General features: G+C 39.5%; 1 protein-coding gene across 2 annotated transcripts in view; it reads left to right on the forward strand.

Annotated features, from left to right (window-relative positions):
* sacs.L (sacsin molecular chaperone L homeolog) overlaps positions 1-14,211 on the forward strand; it is a 53,825-nt gene extending 39,614 nt beyond the window's left edge. For both annotated transcript variants that reach the window (XM_018247730.2, XM_018247731.2), the window contains one exon: positions 424-14,211. In XM_018247730.2, the coding sequence (XP_018103219.1) occupies positions 424-11,963 (11,540 nt within the window). In that variant the 3' untranslated portion in view covers positions 11,964-14,211. The remainder of the gene's footprint in view (positions 1-423) is intronic.
* The last annotated feature ends 13,610 nt before the right edge of the window (positions 14,212-27,821 follow it).

Below are 27,821 nucleotides of genomic sequence, written 5' to 3' on the forward strand. Positions count from 1 at the left end.
CCTCCCTCCCGCACCTGGGGAGCACCACTAAATTTCTTCTAAACATCCCTATTTCCTATACCTGTTTTTAAAAGCAGAGTAACACAGTTGGTTGTTGTGGGATATTTGCTCTACTCTAGGTCCTCTTATCAGCGATCGCCGACACCAAGCATGCCCAGTTGAAGCCAGGTCATAATTTACTTCAACTCTATATGCTGCTTTCAGGACATCACAGAGAAGAGGACCTGAAGCAACGCAAGATGGTATCCACCAACACTGTTGCTCCACTGCTTTTTAGGACCAGCTACAGCAAAACTGGCCAGTTTAGAGTGTCCCTATTGAAGAGGAAGGGGCCAAGCTATTAAGTAGAGTTTTAATAGTAACAGTGTTTTAATATATAAACCCATGTACTTTGACCATTTGCTTATTTTTCTTTTGTTACAGGGAGGCCGTGCACTCAACTTCAGCACTTAAATCCTGAACGTGTTGTGAGACTTTTTAAAGAAGTTATGAACACTGTGTGGCCCACAAGGGACCTGGTCGTGAAGTGGCTTCCAGAAAAAGACAAAAAACATCCTCCTGTATCATGGCTTAAAATGATCTGGAAAATTTTATACATTCATTTTCCTGAAGACTTAACATATTTGGAAGATTTGCCCCTTATTCCTACAGTGGAACTGGAAGATGATGTCACATCACTGGAACTCGTTCGCTTGAGGAGTCCTTCCCCTATCATTCTTGATGATATATCTGATTCCCAGCTTACAGAACCTTTACCTGAAATAATTCAAAATCTTGGTGGGATTGTGCTCAAGAGTTTAGATCCTTTCATACAACATCCTCTTCTCAAAAAATATATTCATCCTCCCACACCTAGTGTGCTCCTTCAGATAATGGACAGGATGTCACTGCAGAAACTGTCTAGTCAGATTGCTACACTTACTCCTGGCTATAAAGATGTGTTGAGACGATTTCTTGCAAGCTCAACAGACATTAATGAGAAGGAGAAAAAAATAGTCCAGGAGCTGATGATTTTCCGAAAAATTGAACAGTCAGGCACACAAAAAAATATTTTCATATACTTAAGAGGCTGCAAAGTACTGCATCACAATGCAAGAATCCCACCAAATATAAGGCTTTCTTTTCCAGTAATTGATAGCAGCGATGAAGAAACTATTCGGTTGACAAAGATGTTGAAAGTTGATCAACTAAAAAGCACTGACTGCCTTAAAATGATTTTACAAGACATTGAAAAGGGATTTTACACTGTTGATGAAAGGACCCAAATTATGCTTTGGGTTCTTGAAAATCTGACTTATCTGAAAAATGAAAATTCTGCTACAATTAACTGGCTGGTGCCTCTTAAATTTATACCCATTTCAAGGGACAAACTTGTAGCAGCAAATGAACTTTTTGACCCAGAGGTGGATGTGCTGCAGGATCTCTTTTGTGCTGATGATCAAATGTATTTCCCACAAGCTCCCTTTATAACATCAGATGTACTGCATTCATTAAGACAGATAGGTTTAAAAAATGAATTTCACGTGGTTGAAAAAGACATTATACAGGTGGCAAAGAAAATTGAGCATTTGCATAGTGTATCAGCTGAAAATGAAGAACTTATTTTAAGAAAGTCTAAAACACTGTTAAGCATTTTGAAGAAAGATCAGAAGCGTCTACAGTCTCCAGAAGCAAGAGCTCTGTTAAAGAAGATTAAATGGATTCCTCCTGTCAAATGCCGTCCACCAAATTATCCTAATTCGTTGGTTTGGGTGGGCGATCAATTCAAACTTTATTCTCCTGGAGAAATATGCAATGTTTGTTGTGCTGTTTTAGTTGGTTCTTCTGTTCCACTCGTTGAGAACTTACATGAGAGTATTGAAAAGTCCCTTGGTATTACTAAAGTACCAAACATTGACTCTGTCTTGAAACATTTAAAGGTTGTAGTTGACTGGAACAATTCAAAAACTATAACCGATGAGGACTATTATCAGTTCCAACATATATTGCTGGAAATCTACAGTTTTATGCAGGAATGCCTTGATAAAGGCAAAGATTTGTATAAAGCACTGTCATTTTCTTGGGTCTGGACGGGAAAAACATTTTGTTTCCCAGACCAGGCCATAATAAAATCAGTGCATAGCCTTGACCTTCAACCATATTTGCACAATGTCCCAAACACAATGGTTAAATTCCACAAGCTTTTCAAATTTTGTGGGTCGATTGAACAGCTGACTCCTGAACACATCTTTGTGGTTATAAAAAAAATATTTGAACAAAGTCAGAAAAACACAGATAAAGAGGCAGACAAGCAGAATATTAATATTATGCTCAGCATTATAAGGTGGTTGTATAGTCATCAGGTTTCCACAAATTTAGACATGCCGTTACCTGTCCATTATAACAAAGACCCTTCCAAGCTTATAATGAAGCCTATTCAAGAATGCTGTTATTGCGACATTAAAGTTGATGACCTCAATGATTTGCTCGAAGATTCTGTGGAGCCCATTATTCTGATACATGAAGATATACCAATGAAAACCGCCGAGTGGTTGAATGTGCCTTGCCTAAGCACCAGGCTGATTAATCCAGAAAATATGGGATTTGAGCAATCGGGGCAAAGAGAACCTCTTACAGTACGGATCAAGAACATTTTAGAAGAATATCCTTCAGTATCGGATATTTTTAAGGAACTCCTCCAAAATGCTGATGATGCTTCAGCCACTGAATGTAATTTTATGATTGATATGCGAAGAAACATGGATATAAGGGAAAATCTTCTTGATCCAGGCATGGCAGCGTGTCATGGTCCTGCTTTATGGTCATTCAACAATTCTGAATTTACAGACAGAGATTTTTTAAACATAACAAGACTTGGGGAATCCTTAAAAAGAATGGAAGTAGACAAAGTTGGAAAATTTGGTCTAGGATTCAACTCTGTGTACCATATCACTGATATTCCAATTATTATGAGCAGGGAGTTTATGATTATGTTTGACCCTAATATAAACCATATTAGCAAACATATTAGAGACAAATCTAACCCTGGCATAAAAATTAACTGGAGTAAACAACAGAAGAGACTACGTAAGTTTCCCAATCAGTTTAAGCCATTTTTGGGTGTTTTTAACTGCCATCTGCCACTTTCAGTCGAAGCACCTTACTGTTATAAAGGAACACTTTTCAGACTTTCCTTCAGAACACAGCAAGAGGCAAAAGTTAGTGAAATCAGCAGTACTTGCTACAATACAGCAGATATCTATACACTTGTGGATGAATTTAGCTTGTGTGGCTACAGGCTTATCCTCTTCACTCTGAATGTAAACTCGATGGTCCTAAAATACTTAAAACCAGAAGAATCGGACCCGACTTTTGCACAACACATAGTGACAATTAAAAAATCTGAATGCTCTTCAAAAACTTTAACAAAACCCACCAGCATTTTGAAGGAAGCTGCAAAAGTAATGCAGGCTTGCAGTACTTCTAAAAAGTATCCTTCCGATATGCCAAAATCTTCATGTATCATACAGATTGTTGTTGAGGAGTTCCATCATGTATTTAGGCGAATAGTTGATCTCCATTCCCCTTTATTTAGAGGTCCAGAAGATGAGCCTGCAGCTTTTTTTGAAATGGCCAAATCTGGACAGACAAAACGAATGACAGAGGAACTACCACAAAAGACCATGGATTCCTCAACATGGCTCATATGTTCTTGCATGGATATTGGAGAAGCATTAAGATTTGCACTGAGTGACAGTGGCAAAAGACTTGGACTTGTGCCTTGTGGTGGTGTTGCAGTGATGCTGTCAGAAAATAAGGATGGCAAATGGACCGTAAAACCTTTTTCCAGTAATGTTGGAGAGATTTTCTGCTATTTACCTCTTCGAATCAAAACTGGGTTGCCACTTCACATTAATGGATGCTTTGCTGTTACTTCAAACAGGAAAGAAATCTGGAAAACAGATACCAAGGGAAGGTGGAATACAATATTTATGAGGCATGTCATTGTTCGGTCTTACCTAGAGGCATTGTGTGTTTTACGTGATATGTCAGTTAGTGGTGAGCTACTTAACTACAACTACTACTCCGTATGGCCTGATCCTGACTATGTGCATGATGACTTCTCTGTAATTTGCCAAGGAATCTATGAAGACATTGCCAAAGGGAAAGGCAAAGACCGCATGAAAGTGTTTTCTGATGGATCCTCTTGGGTTGCCATGAAACATGTAAGATTTCTAGATGACTATTTACTTAAAAGGCAAGATATTGGACCAGCAGCTTTCCAGATATTCTTAAAGTACTTAAAACAAACTGGTCAGAAAAATCTTTGCGCTGTAGAGCTTCCCTCTTGGGTAAAACTTGGTTTTGAAGAGGCAGGGTGTACAGATGTGCTACTTGATAACACATTCTCTGAAAGACAGTTTTTTTCAGAAGTATTTTTTCCACACATTGAGGAAATCAAGCCAGAGTTGAGGGATCCTTTAATGCTTTTTGTATTAAATGAAAGGATACAGGTGTATGGGGAAATTCTGAAAGTTACACCATGTATTCCATGCTCCAGTGATAGTCACCATTTAGTTGTACCTTCAAGATTAATACACCCAGAAGGCAGAGTTGCAAAATTATACTATGAAAGTGATGGTAGATTTCCTTTTGGAACCAATCAGAATTATCTGAATCCAGTTGTGCTGGTAAAACTTGTTCAGCTGGGCATGGTAAAAGATGACATTTTGTGGGAAGACTTAATTGAACGCATTGAATCAATTGCCGAAATAAATACTATTGATCATACTGCTGCTTGTGTACGAAGCAATATTATTCTAAGTTTAATTGATGAAAAACTTAGATTCAGAGATCCAAAAGCCAAAGAATTTTGCACAAAATGTCAGACCTCTACATTTTTGCCATTTTTAACAAAACCAGTGGGATTCTCTTTAAACTGGAAAGGAAGTGACTTTAAGGTTGAAGAAATGTTTTCAGCTACTGATCTCTACACAGTTGAACACCAAGATACAGTCTGCCTTTTGAAACCCATTCTTAATGAAAACTCCCCTTCTTTTAAGGGTTGTGGGCCGATATCATTGGCTGTCAAGGAGTTCCTGGGTCTGTTGAAGAAACCGTCCTCTGAACTGGTGATTGCTCAACTAAATGAAGTTGCTAAATATTCAGATGGAATCACTCTGTATCAAGAAAATATAACAAACTCCTGTTATAAATTTCTCAATGAATCAGTGTTGCAGAGTGATGCAGCAAAGTCTTCGATTGTTGCAAAGCTAAAAACCTCAGACTTTATTCTTATTGAGACTATATATGTGGGTCTAGAGAAAGTTTCCTTCCAGCTGAATTTTGATGCAGCACCGTACCTTTTTCAGTTGCCTAACAAATACAAAAATAATTTTAGGGAACTTTTTGATAGTGTAGGTGTAAAACATACTTATGCCATGGAAGATTTTGCATCAGTTCTTGAAAATATTAAGAATAAAAGCAATGGAGGAAAAATTACAGAAAATGATTTTCAGCTTTGTAGAAGAATAATTAATGAAGGAATATGGGGACTTATTCGTGAGAAGAATCAAGAATTTTGTGAAAAAAATTATGGGGAAATACTTCTGCCAGATTCAAATCTCAATCTTGTTCAGGCAAAATCCTTATGCTATAATGATTGTCCATGGATACGGGTGAAAGATACTTCTGTAAAATATTGCCATTCTGATATTCCAAGAGAGGTTGCTGTAAAGCTTGGGTCAATACCAAAAAGGCATAAAGCATTGGAAAGATATGCTTCTAACATCTGTTTTAATGCACTTGGAACAGAATTTGGACAGAAAGAAAAACTTACCAGTAGAATTAAAAGCATTCTGAATGCTTACCCATCGGAGAGAGAGATGCTAAAGGAACTTCTTCAAAATGCAGATGATGCAAAAGCAACAGAAATATGCTTTGTTTTTGATTCCAGACACCACCCAACAGACAGAATATTTGATGAAAAGTGGGCACCTTTGCAAGGACCTGCATTGTGCGTATATAACAACCAGCCATTTACTGATGATGATGTAAGAGGAATACAAAACCTTGGAAGAGGCACAAAAGTGGGGAATCCATGTAAAACAGGGCAGTATGGCATTGGATTTAATTCTGTGTATCATCTTACTGACTGCCCTTCTTTTATCTCATCCAATGACATTATCTGTATCTTTGATCCTCATGCAAGGTATGCCCCTGGAGCAACATCTCTGAGCCCTGGTCGCATGTTCAGAGATTTAGATGCTGATTTCAGAACACAGTTTTCAGATGTATTAAATCTATATCTTGGTAAGCATTTCAACCTGTCAAATGCCACCATGTTTCGGTTTCCTCTTCGAGATGCAGAAATGGCAAAAAACTCAGAGATTTCTCCTGTCCCCTCCTCGGACAGAATGGTTCAGAATCTCCTTGACAAGTTACGTACAGATGGAGCGGAGCTTCTCATGTTTTTGAATCACATGGAAAAAATTTCTATTTGCGAAATAGAGAAAAGCACTGGAGTTCTAAAAGTGTTGTATTCAGTAAAAGGGAAAATCACTGATGGCGACAGGTTAAAGAGGAAACAATTTCATGCATCTGTAATTGAAAGTGTAACTAAGAAAAAGCAACTAAAAGATATTCCAGTGCAACAGATTACATACACAATGGACATTGAAGATTCTGAAGGCAATCTTACCACATGGTTAATCTGCAATCGCTCAGGCTTCTCCAATATGGAAAGAGTGTTAAAGAGTGTTATATCTGCACACAAGAATGAAGACATTACTCTGTTCCCTCGTGGTGGCGTTGCAGCATGCATTACTCACAATTATAAAAAACCATACCGAGCTTTTTGTTTCCTTCCACTATCCCTTGAAACTGGTCTTCCCTTTCACGTCAATGGACATTTTGCATTAGATTCTGCAAGACGTAATCTGTGGCGGGACGATGATGGCGTTGGTGTAAGAAGTGACTGGAACAATAGCTTGATGACTGCATTAATAGCTCCTGCTTATGTTGAGCTCTTGATTCAGTTAAAGAAAAGATATTTCCCTGGCACAGACCCAACAATTTCTATTCTGCACAACACACCGATACATGTTGTAAAGGACATTTTGAAGAGATTTTTGTCATTTTTTCCAGTTAATAGACTAGATTTGCAACCTGATTGGTACTGTCTTGTTAAATCAGTGTACTCTTGCATTCATGCCGACTCTAAGCGTCTTTTGCCGGTTGTAAGAGCTCCAAATGTTGATGGATCAGACATGCAGAGTGCGGTCATCATTACATGGGTCACTATGACTGCAGCAAACTCTAACAGAGCATTTTTTGACAATTTGCTGCAAGATGAATTGCACCACATGAAAACCGTAGAATACAACATAACCACCCGCAAGACAGTAGCTGAAAATGTTTATAGACTTAAACACCTGCTTTTGGAGATTGGATTCAACTTAGTTTACTACTGTGATGAAACAGCAAACCTTTATTACTGCCTTGTTGATGCCGGCATCCCTGTTACCTATGCAACACCTGCCGATGTCCGTAAGTTTTTAATGACTTTTTCCTCTCCTGACACATGTTGCCATATTGGAAAATTACCATGCCGTCTTCAGCAAACAAATCTGAAATTGTTTCATAGTCTAAAGCTTCTAGTAGACTATTGCTTGAAAGATGCAGAAGAATGTGACATCCAGATTGAAGGTCTGCCACTTTTAATTACACTCGACAATGTTCTGCAGATGTTTGATTCCAAAAATGCCAAATTTCTAACAACATACCATGAATTAATTCCATCCCGCAAAGATTTGTTCATGAACACTCTGTATTTACGATATACTCATATTTTGCTCTCATCGAAAGTAGCCAAGGTGTTTGACATTAACAGCTTTGCTGATTTGCTCTCATCGGTGCTGCCAAGAGAATATAAAACGAAAGTCTTTGTTCAATGGAAAGAAAATTTTGCAAGTGAATCTTGGCTTAAAAATGCGTGGCACTTTATCAGTGAATCCATTAGCAACAAAGAAGAACAGACAGATGTGACTACGGTATTTGACACAGTTGTTGAGACACTAAAGGATTGGGCTTTACTTCCAGGTATAAAGTTCACGCCATCATCTAGTAATCTCATTGTTCTAGAATGTGAAGTGCTGCTGCCATTTAGTCTGATGCATATTGCAATTTTCCCAAATGCACAGAGTGATAAAGTGTTCCATACCTTGATGAAAACAGGGTGCATCCAGCTTGGACTAAATAAAATGTGTTCCAAAGACAATATCTTGCTTCCTCTACTTTCAGGGCACAGTGCCAATATAGATAATCCATTAAGCATCCTCAAAGCTATCCAACATATGATTCAGACGTCGTCATTTAGAACAGAAAAATTAGCAGAGAGCGACTTTGATGCACTGTTAATGTATTTTAACTGCAATTTAAATAATTTGATGTCTGAGGAATCTGTTAGCATTTTGAAGTTACTTCCATGCTTCAAATCTATAAGTGGAAGGTTCATAACCCTTTCCAAATACAGCACTTGTTATGTACTTACAAAAAGTATGCCTTCAGTTGAAGTAGATAAATGGTCATATTCTTCTTCATATGCTTTTCTTGAGGAAAAAGTACACTTAAAGGAATTGTACAGTGTTCTTGGATGTGTCCCAGTGGATGACTTAGACATTTACTCAATGCACCTTCTGCCAAAATTTGAAAATTTGTCTTACAATGCTAAACTGGAGCACTTGATTTACCTTAAAAATCGATTATGTAGCATTGAAGAGACATCTGTACTGAAAGAGCAATTGTTTGCCCAACTCGAAGAACTTGCCTTCATACATGATGCTAGCAATCGTCTTAAGCCTGCAAAGCATTTCTACGATAGGTCTGTAAAGGTTTTTGAAGTAATGTTGTCTGAGAAATTATTTATACCTCTAGATTTCTTTAAAAGACTGGAACATATTACAAAACCAAAAAACCAAGCTGCTTTTCTCACAACATGGATCAATTTTCTTCGGAAAATAGGACTAAAGTACATGATTTCCCAGCAACAATTATTACAGTTTGCTAAAGAAATTGGCATGAGAGCGAACACAGAAAACTGGACCAAAGAAGTGCTTCAAAACACTGTAGATGTAATTCTTTATCATGTCTTCCAGGAAAGGACTGATTTGTTGTCAGGGAACTTTTTAAAGGAATTGTCTTTAATTCACTTTTTATGTCCTGAAAGGGCACCTGCAGAACTTGTAAGATTTCATCCTCAGTATCAAGAAATAAATGGTACACTCCCTTTAATACGGTTCAGTGGAGCACAAGTGAATCCAAAGTTCAAGCAAACAGATGTTATGCAATTACTTTGGACATCTTGTCCTATTCTTCCAGAAAAAGCAACACCGTTGACTATTAAGGAACAAGAAGGAAGTAGCCTTGGCCCACAAGAACAACTGGAACAAGTCTTAACAATGCTGAATGTAAATATGGATCCATCACTTGACAAAGTTATAAACAATGGTAGAAACATATGCAACATAACAGCAGTGGATGATGAAATGGTCAAGACAAGATCAAAGGTTTTAAGGAGTATTTATGACTTTCTTAGCACAGAGAAAAGGGAATTCAAGTTTCAGCTAAGAGGGATTGCCTTTATAATGGTTGAAGATGGATGGAAACTTCTGAAGCCTGAGGAGGTTGTAATTAATCTTGAATATGAGGGTGACTTCAAACCTTACTTATACAAACTGCCTTTAGAGCTTGGAACATATCATCAGTTGTTTAAGTATTTAGGCACTGAGGATGTTGTTTCAACAAAACAGTATGCTGAAGTGCTAAGTCGAATATTCAAGAACTCTGAAGGAAAACAACTTGACCCAAATGAAATGCGCACAGTCAAAAGGGTTGTTTCTGGCTTACTCAAAAGCCTCCAAAATGATTCAGCGAAGGTGCGCAGTGACTTTGAAAATGCCCGTGATATTGCTCTTTATTTGCCAAGCCAAGATGGAAGACTAGTAAAATCAAGCATTCTAGTGTTTGACGATGCACCACATTACAAAAGCAGAATTCAAGGAAATATTGGCGTTCAAATGCTTGTGGATCTCAGTCAATGTTACATGGGAAAAGACCATGGCTTCCATACAAGAATTATAATGCTTCTTCCACAGAAGTTAAGACCTCGTCTACTTAGTAGCATCCTTGAAGAACAACTTGATGAAGACACACCCAAATCATGTCAGTTTGGAACACTTTGTTCTCTACAGGGAAGGCTGCAATTGCTTTTATCTTCTGAACAGTTTATCACAGGGCTTATAAGAATCATGAAGCATGAAAATGACAATGCATTTTTAGCAAACGAGGAAAAAGCCATAAAACTTTGCAAAGCATTACGAGAAGGCTTAAAGGTGTCCTGTTTTGAAAAATTACAAACAACTTTGAGAGTAAAAGGATTTAATCCAATACCCCACAGTAAAAGTGAAACCTTGGCATTTCTGAAGAGATATGGACATGCAGTGATATTGCTTTACATACAGCATTCAGACAGCAAAGATATAAATTTTTTGTTAGCACTGGCAATGACCTTAAAATCTGCAACAGACAATCTAATTTCTGACACATCATATTTAATTGCCATGCTAGGGTGCAATGACATATACAGAATCAATGAGAAGCTTGACAGCCTGGGTGTAAAGTATGACTCTTCGACTGAGCAATCAAAGCTTGAACTTCCCATGCCTGGTACACCTATTCCTGCAGAAATCCACTATACCTTACTCATGGATCCAATGAATGTTTTCTATCCAGGGGAATATGTTGGCTATTTAGTGGATGCTGAAGGAGGGGATTCATTTGGCACCTATCAACCAACATATACATATGCCATAATTGTTCAAGAGGTTGAAAGAGAACATGATAACTCAGGCTCCATGGGTAAGTTTTACCAGATTGACATTGGATACAGTGAATACAAGATTGTAAGTTCTCTTGATTTGTACAAGTTTTCTAGACCAGAAGAGACTGTTAACAATAAAGATAGTGCCCCTTCAACCCCAACAAGCCCAACAGAATTTCCACCTCCTGGTCCTAGAACTGTACCAGCTGGTAAAGAAAGTAATAAAACATCATCATCTGCCAGGCATCAGTCACCCAAAAAGATGAAATTAAGTTCTTTGCCTGAAATACTTAGGGAAGTTACCACAGTTATGGAACAGGCTTGGAAACTGCCTGAAACTGAAAGAAAGAAAATTATCAGAAGACTTTACCTTAAATGGCACCCTGATAAAAATGCAGAAAACCTTGACATTGCAAATGAGGTTTTCAAACACTTGCAAAATGAAATCAACAGGCTAGAAAAACAGGCCTTTGTTGATCTAAATGCAGACAGAAGTTCAAGAAGAACATTCACGACTACATCAACAAGATTTCAATCCGAAAAATCTTCATTTCAAAGGTTTTACACATCTTGGAATCAAGAGGCAACGAATCACAAGTCGGAGCGACAACAGTACAAAGAAAAGTTTTCATCTACCACAAGCACATATGACTCAAAGCGCTTCTTCGTTCCACCCACATTTAAATCTGTTGGTAACCCAGTAGAGGCTCGGAGGTGGCTAAGGCAAGCCAGGGCTAATTTTTCTGCTGCAAGAAATGATATGCACAAAAATGCCAATGAGTGGGTGTGCTTTAAGTGCTATCTCTCAACCAAGTTAGCCTTGATTGCAGCAGACTTTTCAGTCAGAGGAAAGTCCGACAAAGATGTAAAGCCAACTGCACTTGCTCAAAAAATAGAGGAGTACAGCCAGCAACTTGAGGGTCTAGCTAATGATGTTCAGACTTTAGAAGCTTATGGAGTTGATGGCTTAAAAACTCGCTATCCTGACCTGCTTCCTTTTCCACAGATTCCAAACGACAGATTTACATCAGAGGTTGCAATGCGGGTAATGGAATGCACAGCTTGTATAATAATAAAACTTGAAAATTTTATACAAAATAAGTAATAATTGTGTAGCTTTTTAGAAGGTTTAATTTTCAAAAAAAAAGTGTCATTTAGAGGATCTAGAGGATGCATAGTGTTTGTATAGGTCAGCAAAGTTCCTTTATAACATGGAAACAAGAATGTAAATCAGTAATTGGTTAGATCTCTATTTTAAAGATTGGTATACTGCAAAACCCTAAAATGATAGCTTGTGTGCTTCACAAATTTGTTGGGTATGAAGAAAAAGGTACGCAATAGTAACTAACCATAAACAAGAGATTTCTCTCATAGTCTCATGTTCTTTTACCATTTGCATAGTGGAATAATTTGCACAGTTTAGCACATTGGCGTAATAAATTATGTAAGATTTTTTGGGGAATACTCCCTTCATTATCAACCTTTGTTACATCACATCCAGGTTTATCAAAATTCGTATATTTGAGTTCTCTTTCATTCGAAAAAACTCGTAAATTCTCCAATGTGCGCATATCTAAGAATAGACTGAAAAGCAGTGAAATCACATTCTACCCTGCCATAGTTTGAAATAATCGGTAACACTCAATTTGAAAATTAAGGGGATTTGCCAGCTTTTAGATGCTAAATTTCTTTATCTTTTGAATTTTTTAGGACTTAATAAATTTTAAAAATGTAGTTTTGGAAATTCAGAATTGCAAGCGTTGCCGCAACAATCGCAGTTAAAACTGAAACTCTAATGTTTATAAAGCTGGCCATTATGGTAGTTTAACTTATTTAAAGTCCTTAAGTGATTTTACATTTTTGAAGTGCTATCTTATCCAGAACGTTTGATCACTTCTTAGAAAAATATAGTTTTGGGGTATATGCTATCTTATACAGGTGTTATGTATAAATTATAAACATGCACAGTATCTTACTTGAAACATTTTTTGTGCATTTCAACCATGGTAAAAATTTACATTAAAACATCCAAACAAAGCTTTTTAGCATAACACAACAATGCAGTGTCTCCCCCCGGTCAGCCTCATGTCAGCCACTCCCTCCTGACACGTTTTGCACAGGAGTTTGATCACTTCTATTTAGGAACAGTTATCCAAACTATGTGGCCCATTTATCAAAATTCGAGTTTGAGTTTGATCACGGTTGTTGAAACCAAATATTTTCTGAAACCTCGAATAGTCATGATTTATGTATCAAAGCTTATTGATAATGAATGGAACAATGTGATTTTCACTGGTGTTACCTGCAAAAAAGTGCAAATATTGCATTTGCGGTTTTTTTTTCTTGCCTTTTGCAGCGTTAATAAATTGGATTCTACAGAAATAAAGGCAGTTTCCTACATTATGACAGCACCATGGCCAGAGATGATTGGTTAAAAACCAAGTAACACTGATCAAAATGCTTTGGGTGCCATAACTTTATTTCCTCCACCAATTTGAGATTTACTGAATAAGTCCTCTTGTTTTAAAACACTTTGTTAGCCTTAACGCTAAATGTATAATGTAAATAAAAGAGCTATAAAATATTAGATGTATATAAAAATGAATGTCAGTTATCGTGCAGACAATTAAAAACGCACTTTATTTAACCAAAAGCTGAGCAGCACAGTAGACAATCCCTTCCACCTTCTTAGATTCCAGGACATACTCCGACTTCAGTATTGTCATAGAGGCAAGTGTGAAGCTTTAAGCCAGGAAAGCACATTTCTTCCAGTTGTTTTCCATACACATAATGCTCTGAAATCAGCTAGATCTGGTTGAATCTTCATGCAGAACAAATGACAGTTATACTGTCTTATAACTCAGCTTCATCATAGCACATCATTGTTGACTATTACCCTTGCTTTGTATCTGCTATAGCTTTTTATACGGTGTATATTCTTAATTTTCATTGCAAAAATCTGCTTTGTTACACCATGTTTTTTTAACCATGTAATGAGGATAAATTACTGTTAATAATTTTAAGACATGCACTGAAACTGAATATTTTCAGTTGTTTCAACAGATGCTGGAGCCTTAATTATCTGACTTGTTTTGTACCCAGAACAAAATGTGTAAAAGGTCTGTAGATGATTTTAAGTTATACTTGTCATTTTTGGTCAGAGGTGAAATACACTCCAGGTTTTGCTGAATTTCTTTTTAATACATGCCTTACAATGCTTTGTTTCATCAGTACTGATCATTTGTAATAAAAAAACACTTGTGGAAAAACAAGCACTTTGCATTTTAGTTATGAATTTGGTGCTTTTGTTTATGTGCAACTGTGGTGCCTCATAAATAAACCGAAATACAACAGTACATTGTGAAATTATATTCTGTTGTGGGTTGCGTTGAAATGATCTTTAATTTCTTAACAGACTCTTTAGCTCTGTGTTATGTTTGGAGTGCACTGCAAATAAGTGGGCCAAAGAGTATTTGCCCAGGGCAATTTCGCAGAGATGACGGGCACTGGGCAGTGGGTTCCCATCAATGAAATAGTTGTCCTGGGCCTGCTGGTACCTTAAAGTAGCCCTGGATAATATATATAGTGTATAAAGTACCCCCTCTTGTAAAATATAAGGATATTATAAGTTACCGAGGAGTTTCATGACCATATAAAAACACGAGGCCGAAGGCCGAGTGTTTTTATACAGGTCATGGAACTCTGAGGTAACTTATAATATCCTCATATTTTACAACTGGGGGTACTTTATTTATTATAATACACAAATTTCAATGAGTCATGTGACTGAAATGACATCAGAACTCACCGTTTATAACTGATGACATCAGAACTCACCGTTTATAAGGATATAATTTACAAGATATTCATGGCTTTTGTGTATTATACAGGGATATTTACTAAAGTCATATGTGTCTCTGTGTACTGTAGTTGAACTAAACTGTGCTACTTCTTATGGGCATATCTAGTATCGGTAAATCTAAAAAAAAAAAAAAAAGAAAATCTAAAATGGGCAAATAAACAGTTTTGTAGGCATGCATGGAACCAATCATTTTTTCAATTTAACCAAATACTGAACCTTTATTTCCAGATTCACATTTAGAGAAAAGAGAAAAAAAACTGCAGTATCTGAACAAATTTGAAATCCAAGAACATTTGAATTTAAAGGACAATTTTTCCCCCCCAAACTCTATAATTGTGAGTTATCGTTCGAAGAAAACTCAAATGATAAGATGGCAATGGAAGTTATATTTTCAAAATGTATAGCTATTTTCAAATGTGAGATTTTGCAGACTCGTTAAACATAGTTGAATGAGACTTTAGTGCAGTGTTATTTTCCCAATGTACTAGGACAGGAATAGGCTACAAAATTAGTTTACATTATAATTATGATTTATTTTAACTAGAATATAAAGTGGGGGAACTTGAAATGAACTTTTTGGGAATGTTACAGGTATATACAATTTCAGATGTGGGAACATTTAGCCAATAGCTAATAGTCATAATATGTATATACAGTCATATGAAAAAGTTTGGGAACCCCTCTTAATTTTTTGGAGTTTTGTTTATCATTGGCTGAGCTTGCAAAGTAGAAACTTCCTTTTAATAAATAACATGCCTTATGGAAACAGTAGTATTTCAGCAGTGACATAAAGTGCACAAATTTGGGCACCCCAACAGAGATATTAAATCAATACTTAATTGAGCCTCCTTTTGCAAATGTAAGGGCCTCTAGACACCTCCTATAGCATTTGGTCAGTGTCTGGATTCCGGATGGAGGTGTTTTTGACATTTGTCCATATAAAATCTCTCCAGTTCAGTTAAATTTGATGGCTGCCGAGCATGGACAGTTTGCTTCAAATCAACCCATAGATTTTCCATGATATTCAAGTTGGGGGACTGTGACAGCCATTCCAGAATATTGTACTTCTCCCTCTGCATAAATGTCTTTGTAGATTTGGAAGTGTGTTTAGGGTCATTGTCTTGTTGGAATATCCAACCCCTGCGTAACTTCAACTTTGTGACACAATGCTTGAACATTATCCTGAAGAATTTGTTGATATTGGGTTGAATTTGTCCGACCCTCGACTTTAACAAGAGCCCCAGTTCCTGAACTAGCCACACAGCCCCACTGCATGATGGAACCTCCACCAAATTTGACAGTAGGTAGCAGGTATTTTTTTGGTTCTTCCGCCATGTTAAGCGTTTTTTGTTATAACTACATTTTTGTCTCATCAGTCCAAAGCACTTTGTTCCAAAATGACTGTGTCTTGTCTAAATGAGCTTTTGCATACAACAAGTGACTCTGTTTGTGGTGTGAGTGCAGAAAGGGCTTCTTTCTCATCACCCTGCCATACAGATATTCTTTGTGCAAATTGCGCTAAATTGTAGAAAGATGTACAGATACACCATCTGCAGCAAGATGTTCTTGCAGGTCTTTGGAGGTGATCTTTGGGTTGTCTGTAACCATTCTCACAATCCTCCCATATGCCGCTCCTGTATTTTTCTTGGACTGCCAGACATGGGTTTTACAGGAACTGTGCCTGTGGCCTTCCATTTCCTGATTACATTCTTTACAGTTGAAACTGACAGTTTAAACCTCTGAGATAGCTTTTTGTAGCCTTCCCCTAAACCATGATATTGAACAATCTTTGTTTTCAGACCTTTTGAGAGTTGCTTTGAGGAACCCATGCTGTCACTCTTCAGAAGAGAGTCAAACAGAAACACAACTTGCAATTGGCCACCTTAAATACCTTTTCTCATGACTGGACACACCTGCCTATGAATTTCAAGGCTTAACGAGCTAATCCAACCAATTTGGTGTTGCCAGTAATCAGTATTGAGTAGTTACGTGCATTCAAATTTGCAAAATTACAAATTTTTGAACAGCCAATTTTTCACATTTGATTTAATTTCATACAACTGAATACTGCTTCACTAAAAATCTTTGTTCAGAAAACGCACCAGTACTCAGATGTTCCTGGGTAATGAAAAACATACTACTGTTATCTTTTTTATTGAAAGTGGAGTAAATTATTATGCAGGCTGAGACTGTATATATTGTATATTTTGTGAAGGTGGAAACAAGCTTTGTGCGAGTTCTAGCTACGATAAATTCTCTCACTAAAAGCATGATAGTTTACGTAATTGTCACAACACCAAGGGGCAGATTTATCAAGGGTCGAACTTCGAAGTGGAAAATACTTCGAAATTCGACCATCGAATAGAATCCTCCGGCATTCGAGTGGGAGGATTTTATTCATCGTACGATCGTATTCCGATCGTAGTATGATTTTATCATACGATCGTACGATTTTCCTTCTATACCCAAAAATTAGAAATATGCTCTGGCAGGTCCCCATAGGCTAACATAGCACTTCGGCAGGTTTAAGTTGGCGAAGTATTGAAGTCGAAGTTTTTTTAAAGAGACAGTACTTCGATTATCGAATGGTCAAATATTCAAGCGATTTTTACTTCGAAGTCAAAGTAAATTCGAAGTCATAGTATCCTATTCGATGGTCGAAGTATCCAAAAAATCACTTTGAAATTCGAACTTTTTGTACTTCGAAAATTCACTCGAACTTAGTAAATCTGCCCCCAAGTGCCTGTATCACACATTCCTTATTGTATTACTGTTATAATTGCAGAAACTGCTACAGGTTAAATCCCACCCTGGGGGAAATGACATAGGCTAAAGTAGGCCCTTATTAGTTAACTGGAACTTGAATGGATAAAGTCAAGCCAACACAAACAAAACCTCTATTTATAAAGCAGAAGTCCGAGTCTGTGAATATGTCGGGTTGTACCGGCCCAGTCTAAGGCTCGATTTTTCCAGCAGTCCCAGGATGTCCTGCGAGGCCCAGAGCCAGAGTGAAAATCACCAAGTCTCCCATGTAAAGATACTTGTGCCTAAACGCCGAGGTTGAAGAGACCAAATGGCTGTTGGAGCCCAGTTACATTCTGACAGTTACAATGTCAATACATACTGTACATGCACAACTGATCATCTATTGGTGCCTAAAATATTTTGTTCTAGGGCCCAGTAAATTCTAGTTACCCCACTGAGAACAAGTGCGTGACTGTACAAACCACTGACTCGTGCTGTACAACTTCTGAAAGCCGAATGTTTCTAGCCAACGTGGTGGAGAACTGATAATGGAGGCCAGTGTTGACCACTCATAGTTTTTTAAGGACAAGGAAAGGCAAAAAAATAAAATCCCATTTTTACTTTAATGAAAAAGAAACCTATATCCAATATAGTTTAATTAAAATATGTGTACCGTTTTTATAAGAAACCTGACTGTATGTAGTGAAATTCCCCCTTAATTTACTGTTGTGGATAGCAATTGTCAGATGGTCCCTAACTGCTGAGCAGGGAAACAATCATACTTACTGTATGAACAGCAGGGGGAGCCCCCGCCTTACTTCCCAGCCATGCAGAACTCAAGCAGCTTTGTTGGTTTCCTTGTAGAGCAGTCGGTGACTGTGTAGAGATATGTATTGGATTTTATTTTTGCCTTTACATCCCCTTTACTGTTTCCAACTCCAGCTGCAGGGACAAAGATCATGGAGCCAGATTTAAACAGATAAACTGGGATTCAATTTGGAGGATACTTTGCTGCAGCCACTGGTTCTGCAGAGTTGCAGAAAGTTTGTATTAAAGGACATGTAAACCCTATAAACCCTTACCATGTTTTTAGGTTGGGCACATATTCCCCACACAAAATGCATCATTGTCTCTGTATTGGGGCAGGTAGTATCTGTATCCCCTCCGTTAGCCTGCACTGTAGTGTTTTCCTGAATTCAAGATGTGCTTCAACCAGGCGGCCATTATCGGCTACATCATCATTTATATTTGCATATCCAGCCATGCCTGATGACCTTGCTCAGAAGTTTGTTTTGGTAATGTAACTTTATCAGCAAATATGTGTAATCCTACTCACTCCTACATGTAATCCCGATCACTCATATGCATAATCCCACTAATGTCTACATGTAATCCCACACACTATGTATAATCAGACTCATACTCATAATCTCACTCATATGCATAATCCCACTCATACTCACAATCCCACTCATTCATATGCATAATCCCACTCATACCTGTAATCCCACTCACTCATACCTGTAATCCCACTCACTCATACATGTATGAGTGATATAATGCATATGAGTGGGATTATGCATGTGAGTGAGTGGGATTATGCATGAGTGAGTGGGATTACATGTATGAGTGGTATTATGCATATGAGTGTTCAGGATTATGTATGAGTGAGCGGGAATGTGCATGAGTGAGTGGGATTATGCATGAGTGAGCGGGATTATGTATGAGTGAACAGGATTATGTCAGATTATACACGAGTGAGTGGGACTATGCATGAGTGAGTGGGATTATGTATGAGTGAACAGGATTATGTCAGATTATACATGAGTGAGCGGGATTATGCACAAGTGAGTGGGACTATGCATGAGTGAGTGGGATTATGTATGAGTGAACATGATTATGTCAGATTATACATGAGTGAGTGGGATTATGCACGAGTGAGTGGGATTATGAATGATGAGCAGGATTATGCATGAGTGAACAGGATTATGTCAGATTATACATGAGTGAGTGGGATTATGCACAAGTGAGTGGGATTATGCATGAGTGAGCGGGATTATGCACGAGTGAGCAGGATTATCCAGGATTGGTACTCATGGCAGGGATATCACTCATTACTCATGAAAGATGTATGGTACATACTGTACTACATACAGTGACTAAATGCCAGCTCTGCAATGCAAAGGCATTTACAGCTTGAATCTTAGGTGTGAACAATGCAGGGGCGAGTTAATCTGAGTACTGATAACTTTTAAAGCTTGCGCTAGGTAAGCAATAGAAGCCAGACTTTAATGGGGGGGCTACATGCCACCATCAGTTCAGAGGATCGCTGTGGAGCGCTGATCAAAGCATACAGGTGTCCAGCATCTTTAATAACAACTCGGCATTATTCAGACGCACTTAAGGATTACATTACAACGGTGAGTGTGTGCCTACTCCTATTTCCGGCCCTGGCCAGTTTTACGGTTCTTGCCCTGCCACCCAAATGGCTAGAGAAGGGGCAGGTAAAGCATTTAAACTCCTGTCCCATCTAAAAGGTCCACCCTGACGTCATGGAGAAGGGGAAGAAGAATTCAAGGGCACACCCCACTGGTTAGGAACGGTCTATCAGAATTTACCAACACCAACATTTTGTAAATAAATGAATTCTGTAAACAGTGAAAGTTGCTGAATCCTACTGAAACTTCTTTTCAGTTCTTAATAAACAGGAACCTGCATTTACAGAGACTTGAATACAGAGCGGCAATACATGGACAATATCAATTTGTGTTTAGAATTTGTAATGGATCTAGAGTTGAGCAACAGAGACACCTGCCTAGGGCACAGGGAAAGGGAGGGGCAAGGGATGTAATTTCATGTTTATTTAGATTTATTACAGTTTTTTGCCCAGACCTTTATAAAATAACTACTACTGGTATGGGATCTGTTATCCGGAAACCTGTTATCCAAAAAACTTCGAATTATAGAAAGGCAGTCTCCCACAGACTCCATTTTATTCAAATAATCCAAATTTTTAAGAATCATTTCCTTTTTCTCTGTAATAATAAAACAGTACCTTGTACTTGATCCAAACGAAGATATAATTAATCCTTATTGGAAGCAAAACCAGCCTATTGGGTTTATTTAATACTAGACATTAAGCCCGTTAAATTAACGGGCGCTAGAACATATGTAGTCAAACATTTATAAAAACAGAATTGTTCTAGTCTAAAAAAAATTTGCCAGAGACGGTCTGTGGGGCACATGCGCAGTAGCGCAATCCCACGGACACAGGGACTGGACGCAGAGACACTTCAACTTTATTATATTGGATTTACATGTTTCTCTAGTAGACTTAAGGTTCTATGGTGTTCCATTCCTCTTGGCCGAAGGTTTGTGGCTTGTGTACAGTGGTGAGCTCTACTGATCATAGATTTGGGGTATTTAATTTGAATATTTGCATGAAATGTTTACCTTGGTGTCCCACCTGCACCTGAACACCCCTCTTATAAACCTGGCTCTAGGAATGAGTATATGTCGCATGAAATCTCTTTGCACTTATTGCAATAAAGAATCAGCTAAAATAAAGATGCAGATAAATGACATTTAGTGTAATGATCTGCAGGTGGCAGCAAATGCATAGCAATCCTCAGACTGCACCTTACTAAAGGCTACAGAGAAGAAATACTGTTTTCCTGAGTTACAATTCCCACTGTATATTAAAACTATAAGATAACTCATTTTAGAATTATGTATTTATCTGTGTATATGAGGTTTTTCTAGTTAGTCCTATCTCATTTTAGCAACTTAATATACAGTTGTGGCTGGTGTTTGATATACAGTACTTTAGCACTACTGAATGGGTACCCAGGTAAGAGGTGGGAAAGGCATCTCTGTAATCATTTCTTTTTATAATGTATGCATTTTGATGGTCATTTTCTTTTAATTAGACTCCTTTTATGCCGACCTGGATAGAATTGTGGGGTGACATTGCCACGCTCAGGTTATAGGTGTTTATAACTACATACTGAGTCAGACTGGCCGACTGGGTTACCAGAGGAATCCTGGTGGGCTGTGGGATTGTCTGTTCACCCGGATATCATGGAGTAGGGCAAGGAGGATTCAAAGACACAACCTGCTGGTTAGCAACGTTCTATTAGAACCTATAATCCTGAAAGTTCCCCAAACCTACTGAAAAACTATAAACTAGGACATATCGGATGTCCCCATTTGTATTTCTACCAAAGCCCCTGATAAACTGCTACAGTTGCACCACCAGACTGAGAGTATTTGAGTGAAACGTAGTGGAGCCCTTTTTCCATTCTGCACTCCTCCCCCTTCCAACCTTTGTAGCATTCTGAGGATGCCGGGGGTTGCTGTTGAAATCTTATTTATAGATCTACAGGGGTGCATAGAATGCTAGCTTCACATCTGGATTCTGATGGTATCCCTGCTGCCTGTTTAGCTTGCTCCTCACATGTCTATTGTTGGTCTGGTCTGACAGAGGATCTCCTGGTGGTCCCATGCCCTAGTGGGCCCTTATTTCCATCATAAGCATATAGATTCTATAGACATTTTGATACTGTATGATTGTTGCAAGAGTGGGCCCTGGATCTCAGGTTCTCTGGTGGATCCTAGAAGTCCCAGTCTGACCACAAGAGAAGGCTCTAGATCAGTGATCCCCAACCAGTGGCTCATGAGCACCATGTTGCTCACCAACCCCTTGGATGTTGCTCCCAGTGGCCTCAAAGCAGCTACTTATTTTTTAATATCTGGTTTGGATTCAAGTTTTGGTTCCATAAAAAACAGGTGTACTAACAAATGTCCAATTTAGCACTTATATTGCGTCATCCAGGAACATTTTTTATGCTTTTTTTTATTGATTCCCAACTCTTTTTAAATCTGAATGTGGCTCATGACTAAAAAAGGTTGGGGACCCCCGTCTAAAGGTGGTCCAGTGTTTCTGCTTATACTGTCTGTCCCAGCATAAACTAAAAGCAAAGAAAATCACTTTCTAACAACTCTTTTAAAGGAGAAGGAAAGCTACCAAAGCAGTTTATTGCCAATAGAATAACCACAATAGTGCAAGCTATAACACTATTTTTATTTTGCAGAGGAGTAAACAGCTCTAGAAGCTCTCTGTTTGTTTAGGATAGCAGCTGCCATATTATCTTGGTGTGACATCACTTCCTGCCTGAGTCTCTCCCTGCTGATATCTCTGGCCTCCAATTACAGCAGGAAAGGGTGTAAGGTACCTTTGGTCGCAGCTCAGTCTTCTCTTGGGCGCAGGCGCAGGGGTGTGCAGGTTTCTGCGCATTCTTGGCGTCTGTTTCCGGCGCCCGCGTCTTTGCGCGGGCGCGCGTCCGTTCATTCGGGCGCACGCGCGTCGCGACGGTTGCGGGCGCGCTAAAGTTGACGCACGGCGTCCTGACGCTGCGTCCTTACGTTTGGCGCCAATCTGCCCCTATTTATTCTTGTCGGAAAAAGCAAACAGCGCTTGGTGATTATTTCCCTTGCTCCTGAACTTTTGCTGTTATACCTCTCTTTGAACTTGATTCCTGGATTTTGACCTCGGCCCGTTTCTGACCACCGCTTGACTTCTGCCTGCCCATCGACCCGGCTTGTTTTGACTACCGCTTGTACTCCGCCTGCCTTCTGACCTCGGCCTGTTTCTGGTTTGCCTGAACTCCGCCAGCCCTTCGATCTCTGCCTGCCTACAGATTCTTCTCTACTCTGACACAGCCTGCTGCTACCACCTGTGAGCTCCTGCTGTACACTAAAGCAGTTTTAACTGCTAAGCTCTTCTCCAGTGGCTCCTACCCTCCTGACAGCCCTGACAGAATCACCAAGCCAGAATGGAGCCGTCAGAAGAGTTGCCAACTCTAGTCGATCTGTCTCAACAGATTGCTGCTCTGACCCACGTTGTGAGGGATCTTCGAGGAGACTATCAGAATGTCCAAGGACAACTTCAAGACATTCGGATGTCCACTGCTGCCTCGTCTCCTTCCTCTTCGGAACAGTCGGATTCGGGAACTGCAGCTGCTAGTGCATCACATAGGGAACCCAAGGTAGCGATGCCCGACAAATTTTCTGGCGATCCCAAGACTTTTAGAACTTTTATTAATGGTTGTTGCCTCCTCTTTACCCTCAAGCCTCACTCTCACGCCACAGATCAGATCCGAGTGGGGGTTATGATTTCCCTTTTGCAAGGACAACCACAAGCCTGGGCCCATCGTTTGTTGGAACAGAATAGCCCTCTTCTTGCCTCCACTGATTCCTTTATCCAGGCGTTATCCAAGATCTATGAGGATCCTCATAAAGTAGAGACTGCTGAAGCGGCTATCAGTAATTTACGGCAACTCCGTAGACCTGTGGAGGAATATGTGACGGACTTTCGTTGTTGGGCACCAGACACCTTGTGGAATGACAGAGCCCTCCGGCATCAGTTTCGCAAGGGTTTGTCCGATCAACTCAGGGATGAGTTGGCTAGAGTGGGTCTTCCTGGTTCTTTGGAAGAGTTGATTCTTCTTGCCATCCAGATTGATAGAAGATTAAGGGAGAGACGTCAGGAAAGAGGATCCAGTATGCCAAGTCAGGCATGGGGCCATGAATGGGTGCTTCCTACAGCTCCTCCTCCAGTCCTTGTTTCTCCTTCTTCTGATGGCGAGCCCATGCAAATCGGGGTGGTACGCAAAACCCTGTCCACGGAGGAAAGACTGCGACGAAGACGGCTGAATTTATGTCTATACTGCGGTCTTTCTGGACATTTGTTAAGGAATTGCCCCACTCGACCCAATGGTAAATTCCTCTCACAGCAATCTTCTAACACTCCCTTGGTTCCCTCTCTCCAGTCTTATGTTCTTCTACGTCTCTCTTTGCAGTGGAACCAAAGAAAGATTGAGGTGGATGCCGTAATCGACTCCGGAGCTTGTGGGTGCTTCATAAACCAAGACTTCGCGAGTCAATACAAGATTGCTTTTATTTCCAAGGCCCAGCCAATACCTGTTAAAAATGGCTGATGGTAATTTTGTTTCTTCTGGTTCTGTTTCTCAAGAAACCCCATATATTTTGGCTTCTTCATTAAGGGGTCACTCTGAATTAATAAAGTTTGATGTGATGGAAAACCTTCTTTTTCCCGTAATTCTTGGCATTCCCTGGTTGAGGGGTCATAATCCAACTATTGACTGGCAGGCTGGAACAGTTTTCTTCAACTCGGATTACTGTCGTTTGAATTGTTTCCTTCCAAAGATGCTGGGTGCAACCATTTCCGATGATGAACTTCTCCAATTTGTCCCACAAGTCTACCATGAATTCGCTGATGTCTTTAACAAGAAAGCGGCTGACTCACTTCCTCCCCATAGGAGTTATGATTGCCCGATCGATCTTCTCCCTGGCGCATCCATCCCTTTTGGAAGAATATATCCTTTATCTGAGCCTGAGTTAGCTACTTTAAAGGACTATATTGATGAGAATCTGGCTAAAGGCTTCATACGTCATTCTTCCTCTCCTGCCGGTGCAGGTATTTTTTTTGTCGAGAAAAAAGACCACTCCCTAAGACCCTGCATTGACTTTCGTGAACTCAACAAGGTGACAATTAAGAATCGTTACCCGTTGCCGCTCATTTCTGATCTTTTTCAAAGACTTGGTCGTGCTACAGTTTTTTCTAAGTTAGATTTGAGGGGTGCTTACAATCTGATTCGAATACGTGAAGGGGACGAATGGAAGACTGCCTTTCGTTCCCGATATGGACATTTCGAATACACCGTCATGCCCTTTGGCCTTTGTAACGCTCCTGCCACGTTTCAATATTTCATCAACGATATTTTTCATGACTTACTAGATCAATTTGTCATCGTATATCTGGACGATATTCTTGTTTTCTCTAATTCTTTAGAAGATCATCGTTCTCATGTGAGGGAGGTTTTGCTTCGTCTTAGGAAATATCTTCTCTACGCCAAAGCTTCAAAGTGTGAGTTTGAGAGATCTCACATTGAATTTCTAGGATTCCGAGTTTCTAGTCAAGGTTTCAAGATGGACACTAAGAAAGTTGAGGCGATTATTAACTGGCCACCCCGAATGACCGAAAAGGGGTTCAACGCTTTGTGGGATTCGCAAATTTTTATAGAAGGTTTATCAATAAATTCTCTTCCATCATCAAACCTCTCACAGACCTCACAAGTTGTAAAATTAAATTTTCTTGGTCTCCAATTGCTCAACAAGCCTTTGAACTTCTTAAAAGACTTTTTATTTCTGCTCCCATTTTAGTCCATTCCGATGTTTCCAAACCTTTCGTTCTTGAAGTGGACGCCTCTGAGGTAGCTATTGGAGCAATTCTTTCACAGCGAGCTGGCCCCAAAGACAACTTACATCCAGTAGCATTCTTCTCTAAGAAGTTAACTCCTACTGAAAGGAACTATGATGTTGGAGATCGTGAGTTGTTGGCGATTAAAGGTGCTTTGGTAGAGTGGCGTCATTTATTGGAAGGAGCCGTCCATCCTTTTATCATTTTCACTGACCATAAGAATCTGGAATACTTAAGATCTGCAAAGCGTTTAAATCCTCGTCAAGCTAGATGGGCACTCTTTTTCTCTCGTTTCCAATTTCATATTACTTACAAACCTGGGGCCAAAAATGCAAAGGCTGATGCCCTGTCCAGAGTTTTTCCGGTGGAGAAAGTGTCCATGGTTCCTGATACAATTCTTCAGTCTGGATATTTTTTACTTCTGCAGTCTTCTTTTATTGATCGTCTAAAGAAGGTTCCTCAAGCTCCAACAGATTATCCTGGTGTTGAAGATATTTTGGCTCAAGATGATTTACTTTTGAGGAACAATAAGTTGGTGGTTCCACCGAATCTTCGTGTGGAGGCCTTGAGAATAGTTCACGATCATCCTTTAGCTGGGCACACTGGAATTCGAATGACCTTAGAATTGGCCAGACGTCTCTTTTGGTGGCCCTCGTTAATAAAAGAATGCACTGCTTATGTGCGATCGTGTGAGTCCTGTGCTAGATTCAAGTCTTCTTGCAACAAACCTGTGGGTCTTCTCCGTCCCTTGCCCCTTCCTGAGAGACCTTGGAGTTCTATTTCCATGGATTTTATCGTTGAACTGCCTCCATCCAATGGGTGTAATACTATTTTTGTGGTTGTCGATCGCCTTACCAAGATGGCACATTTTATCCCTCTTCCCCGGCTCCCCTCTGCTGCCATGACTGCGGATGTGTTCATTAAAGAAATAGTTAAATTACATGGTCTTCCTAAAGAAATTATTTCTGATCGTGGTACCCAATTCACATCAAGGTTTTGGACTGTGTTGTGTAAATCCCTTGGTATCTCTTTGTCTCGTTCTTCAGCCTATCACCCACAGACCAATGGGCAGACCGAGAGGACTAATCAGACGCTGGAACAATACATTCGTACTTTTTCTTCCTATTTGCAGGACAATTGGGTGTCACTTCTTCCATGTGCTGAGTTCTGTTATAATAATTCTATGCACTCTTCTACTGGCCAGACTCCATTCTTTTCTAATCTGGGTTTTCATCCTATCATGTTTCCAGACGTCCTTTCTGAGGTGACCCTTCCTGCATTACAAGATCGTTTGGAGTTTCTTAAACAAAATACGTCTTTTTTGAAGGAACAGATAAGTAAGGCTCAACAAAATTTCAAAACTTTCGCAGACAGAAAATGGGGGAAGGATCCTGAATTCAAGATTGGTGACAAGGTTTGGCTCTCTTCTTTGAATCTTCGGCTCGCCACTCCTTCCAAGAAGTTGGCTCCAAAGTTTCTGGGTCCATTCGTTATCAAGAGGGTCATTAATCCTGTGTCCTTTGAATTAGAACTTCCTGATTCTCTTAAAGTATACCCTGTGTTTCATGCTGCTATGCTTAAAAGATTTGTGCCTAACATCTTTCCAGGTCGTGTGTCTCCACCTCCTCCAGTTATCTCTTGTCAAGGCGAGGCTGAGTTTGAAGTGGAAAAGATCTTGGATTCCAGAGTTCGTGGCAGAAGGTTGCAGTATCTCGTCAAGTGGAAAGGTTTTCCAAATGAAGAGAATTCCTGGGAACCAAAGAACAATGTCCATGCTCCGAGGTTAACCACAGCCTTTCATAGGAAATATCCTGACAAGCCTGCTTTTGACGTCCTGAGGCCGCCCCTCAGGGGGGGGCAATGTAAGGTACCTTTGGTCGCAGCTCAGTCTTCTCTTGGGCGCAGGCGCACGGGTGTGCAGGTTTCTGCGCATTCTTGGCGTCTGTTTCCGGCGCCCGCGTCTTTGCGCGGGCGCGCGTCCGTTCATTCGGGGGCGCGCTAAAGTTGACGCACGGCGTCCTGACGCTGCGTCCTTACGTTTGGCGCCAATCTGCCCCTATTTATTCTTGTCGGAA

The sequence above is a fragment of the Xenopus laevis genome, chromosome 2L, assembly GCF_017654675.1.
Source record: "Xenopus laevis strain J_2021 chromosome 2L, Xenopus_laevis_v10.1, whole genome shotgun sequence".
In the NCBI taxonomy this organism is placed as follows: domain Eukaryota; kingdom Metazoa; phylum Chordata; class Amphibia; order Anura; family Pipidae; genus Xenopus; species Xenopus laevis.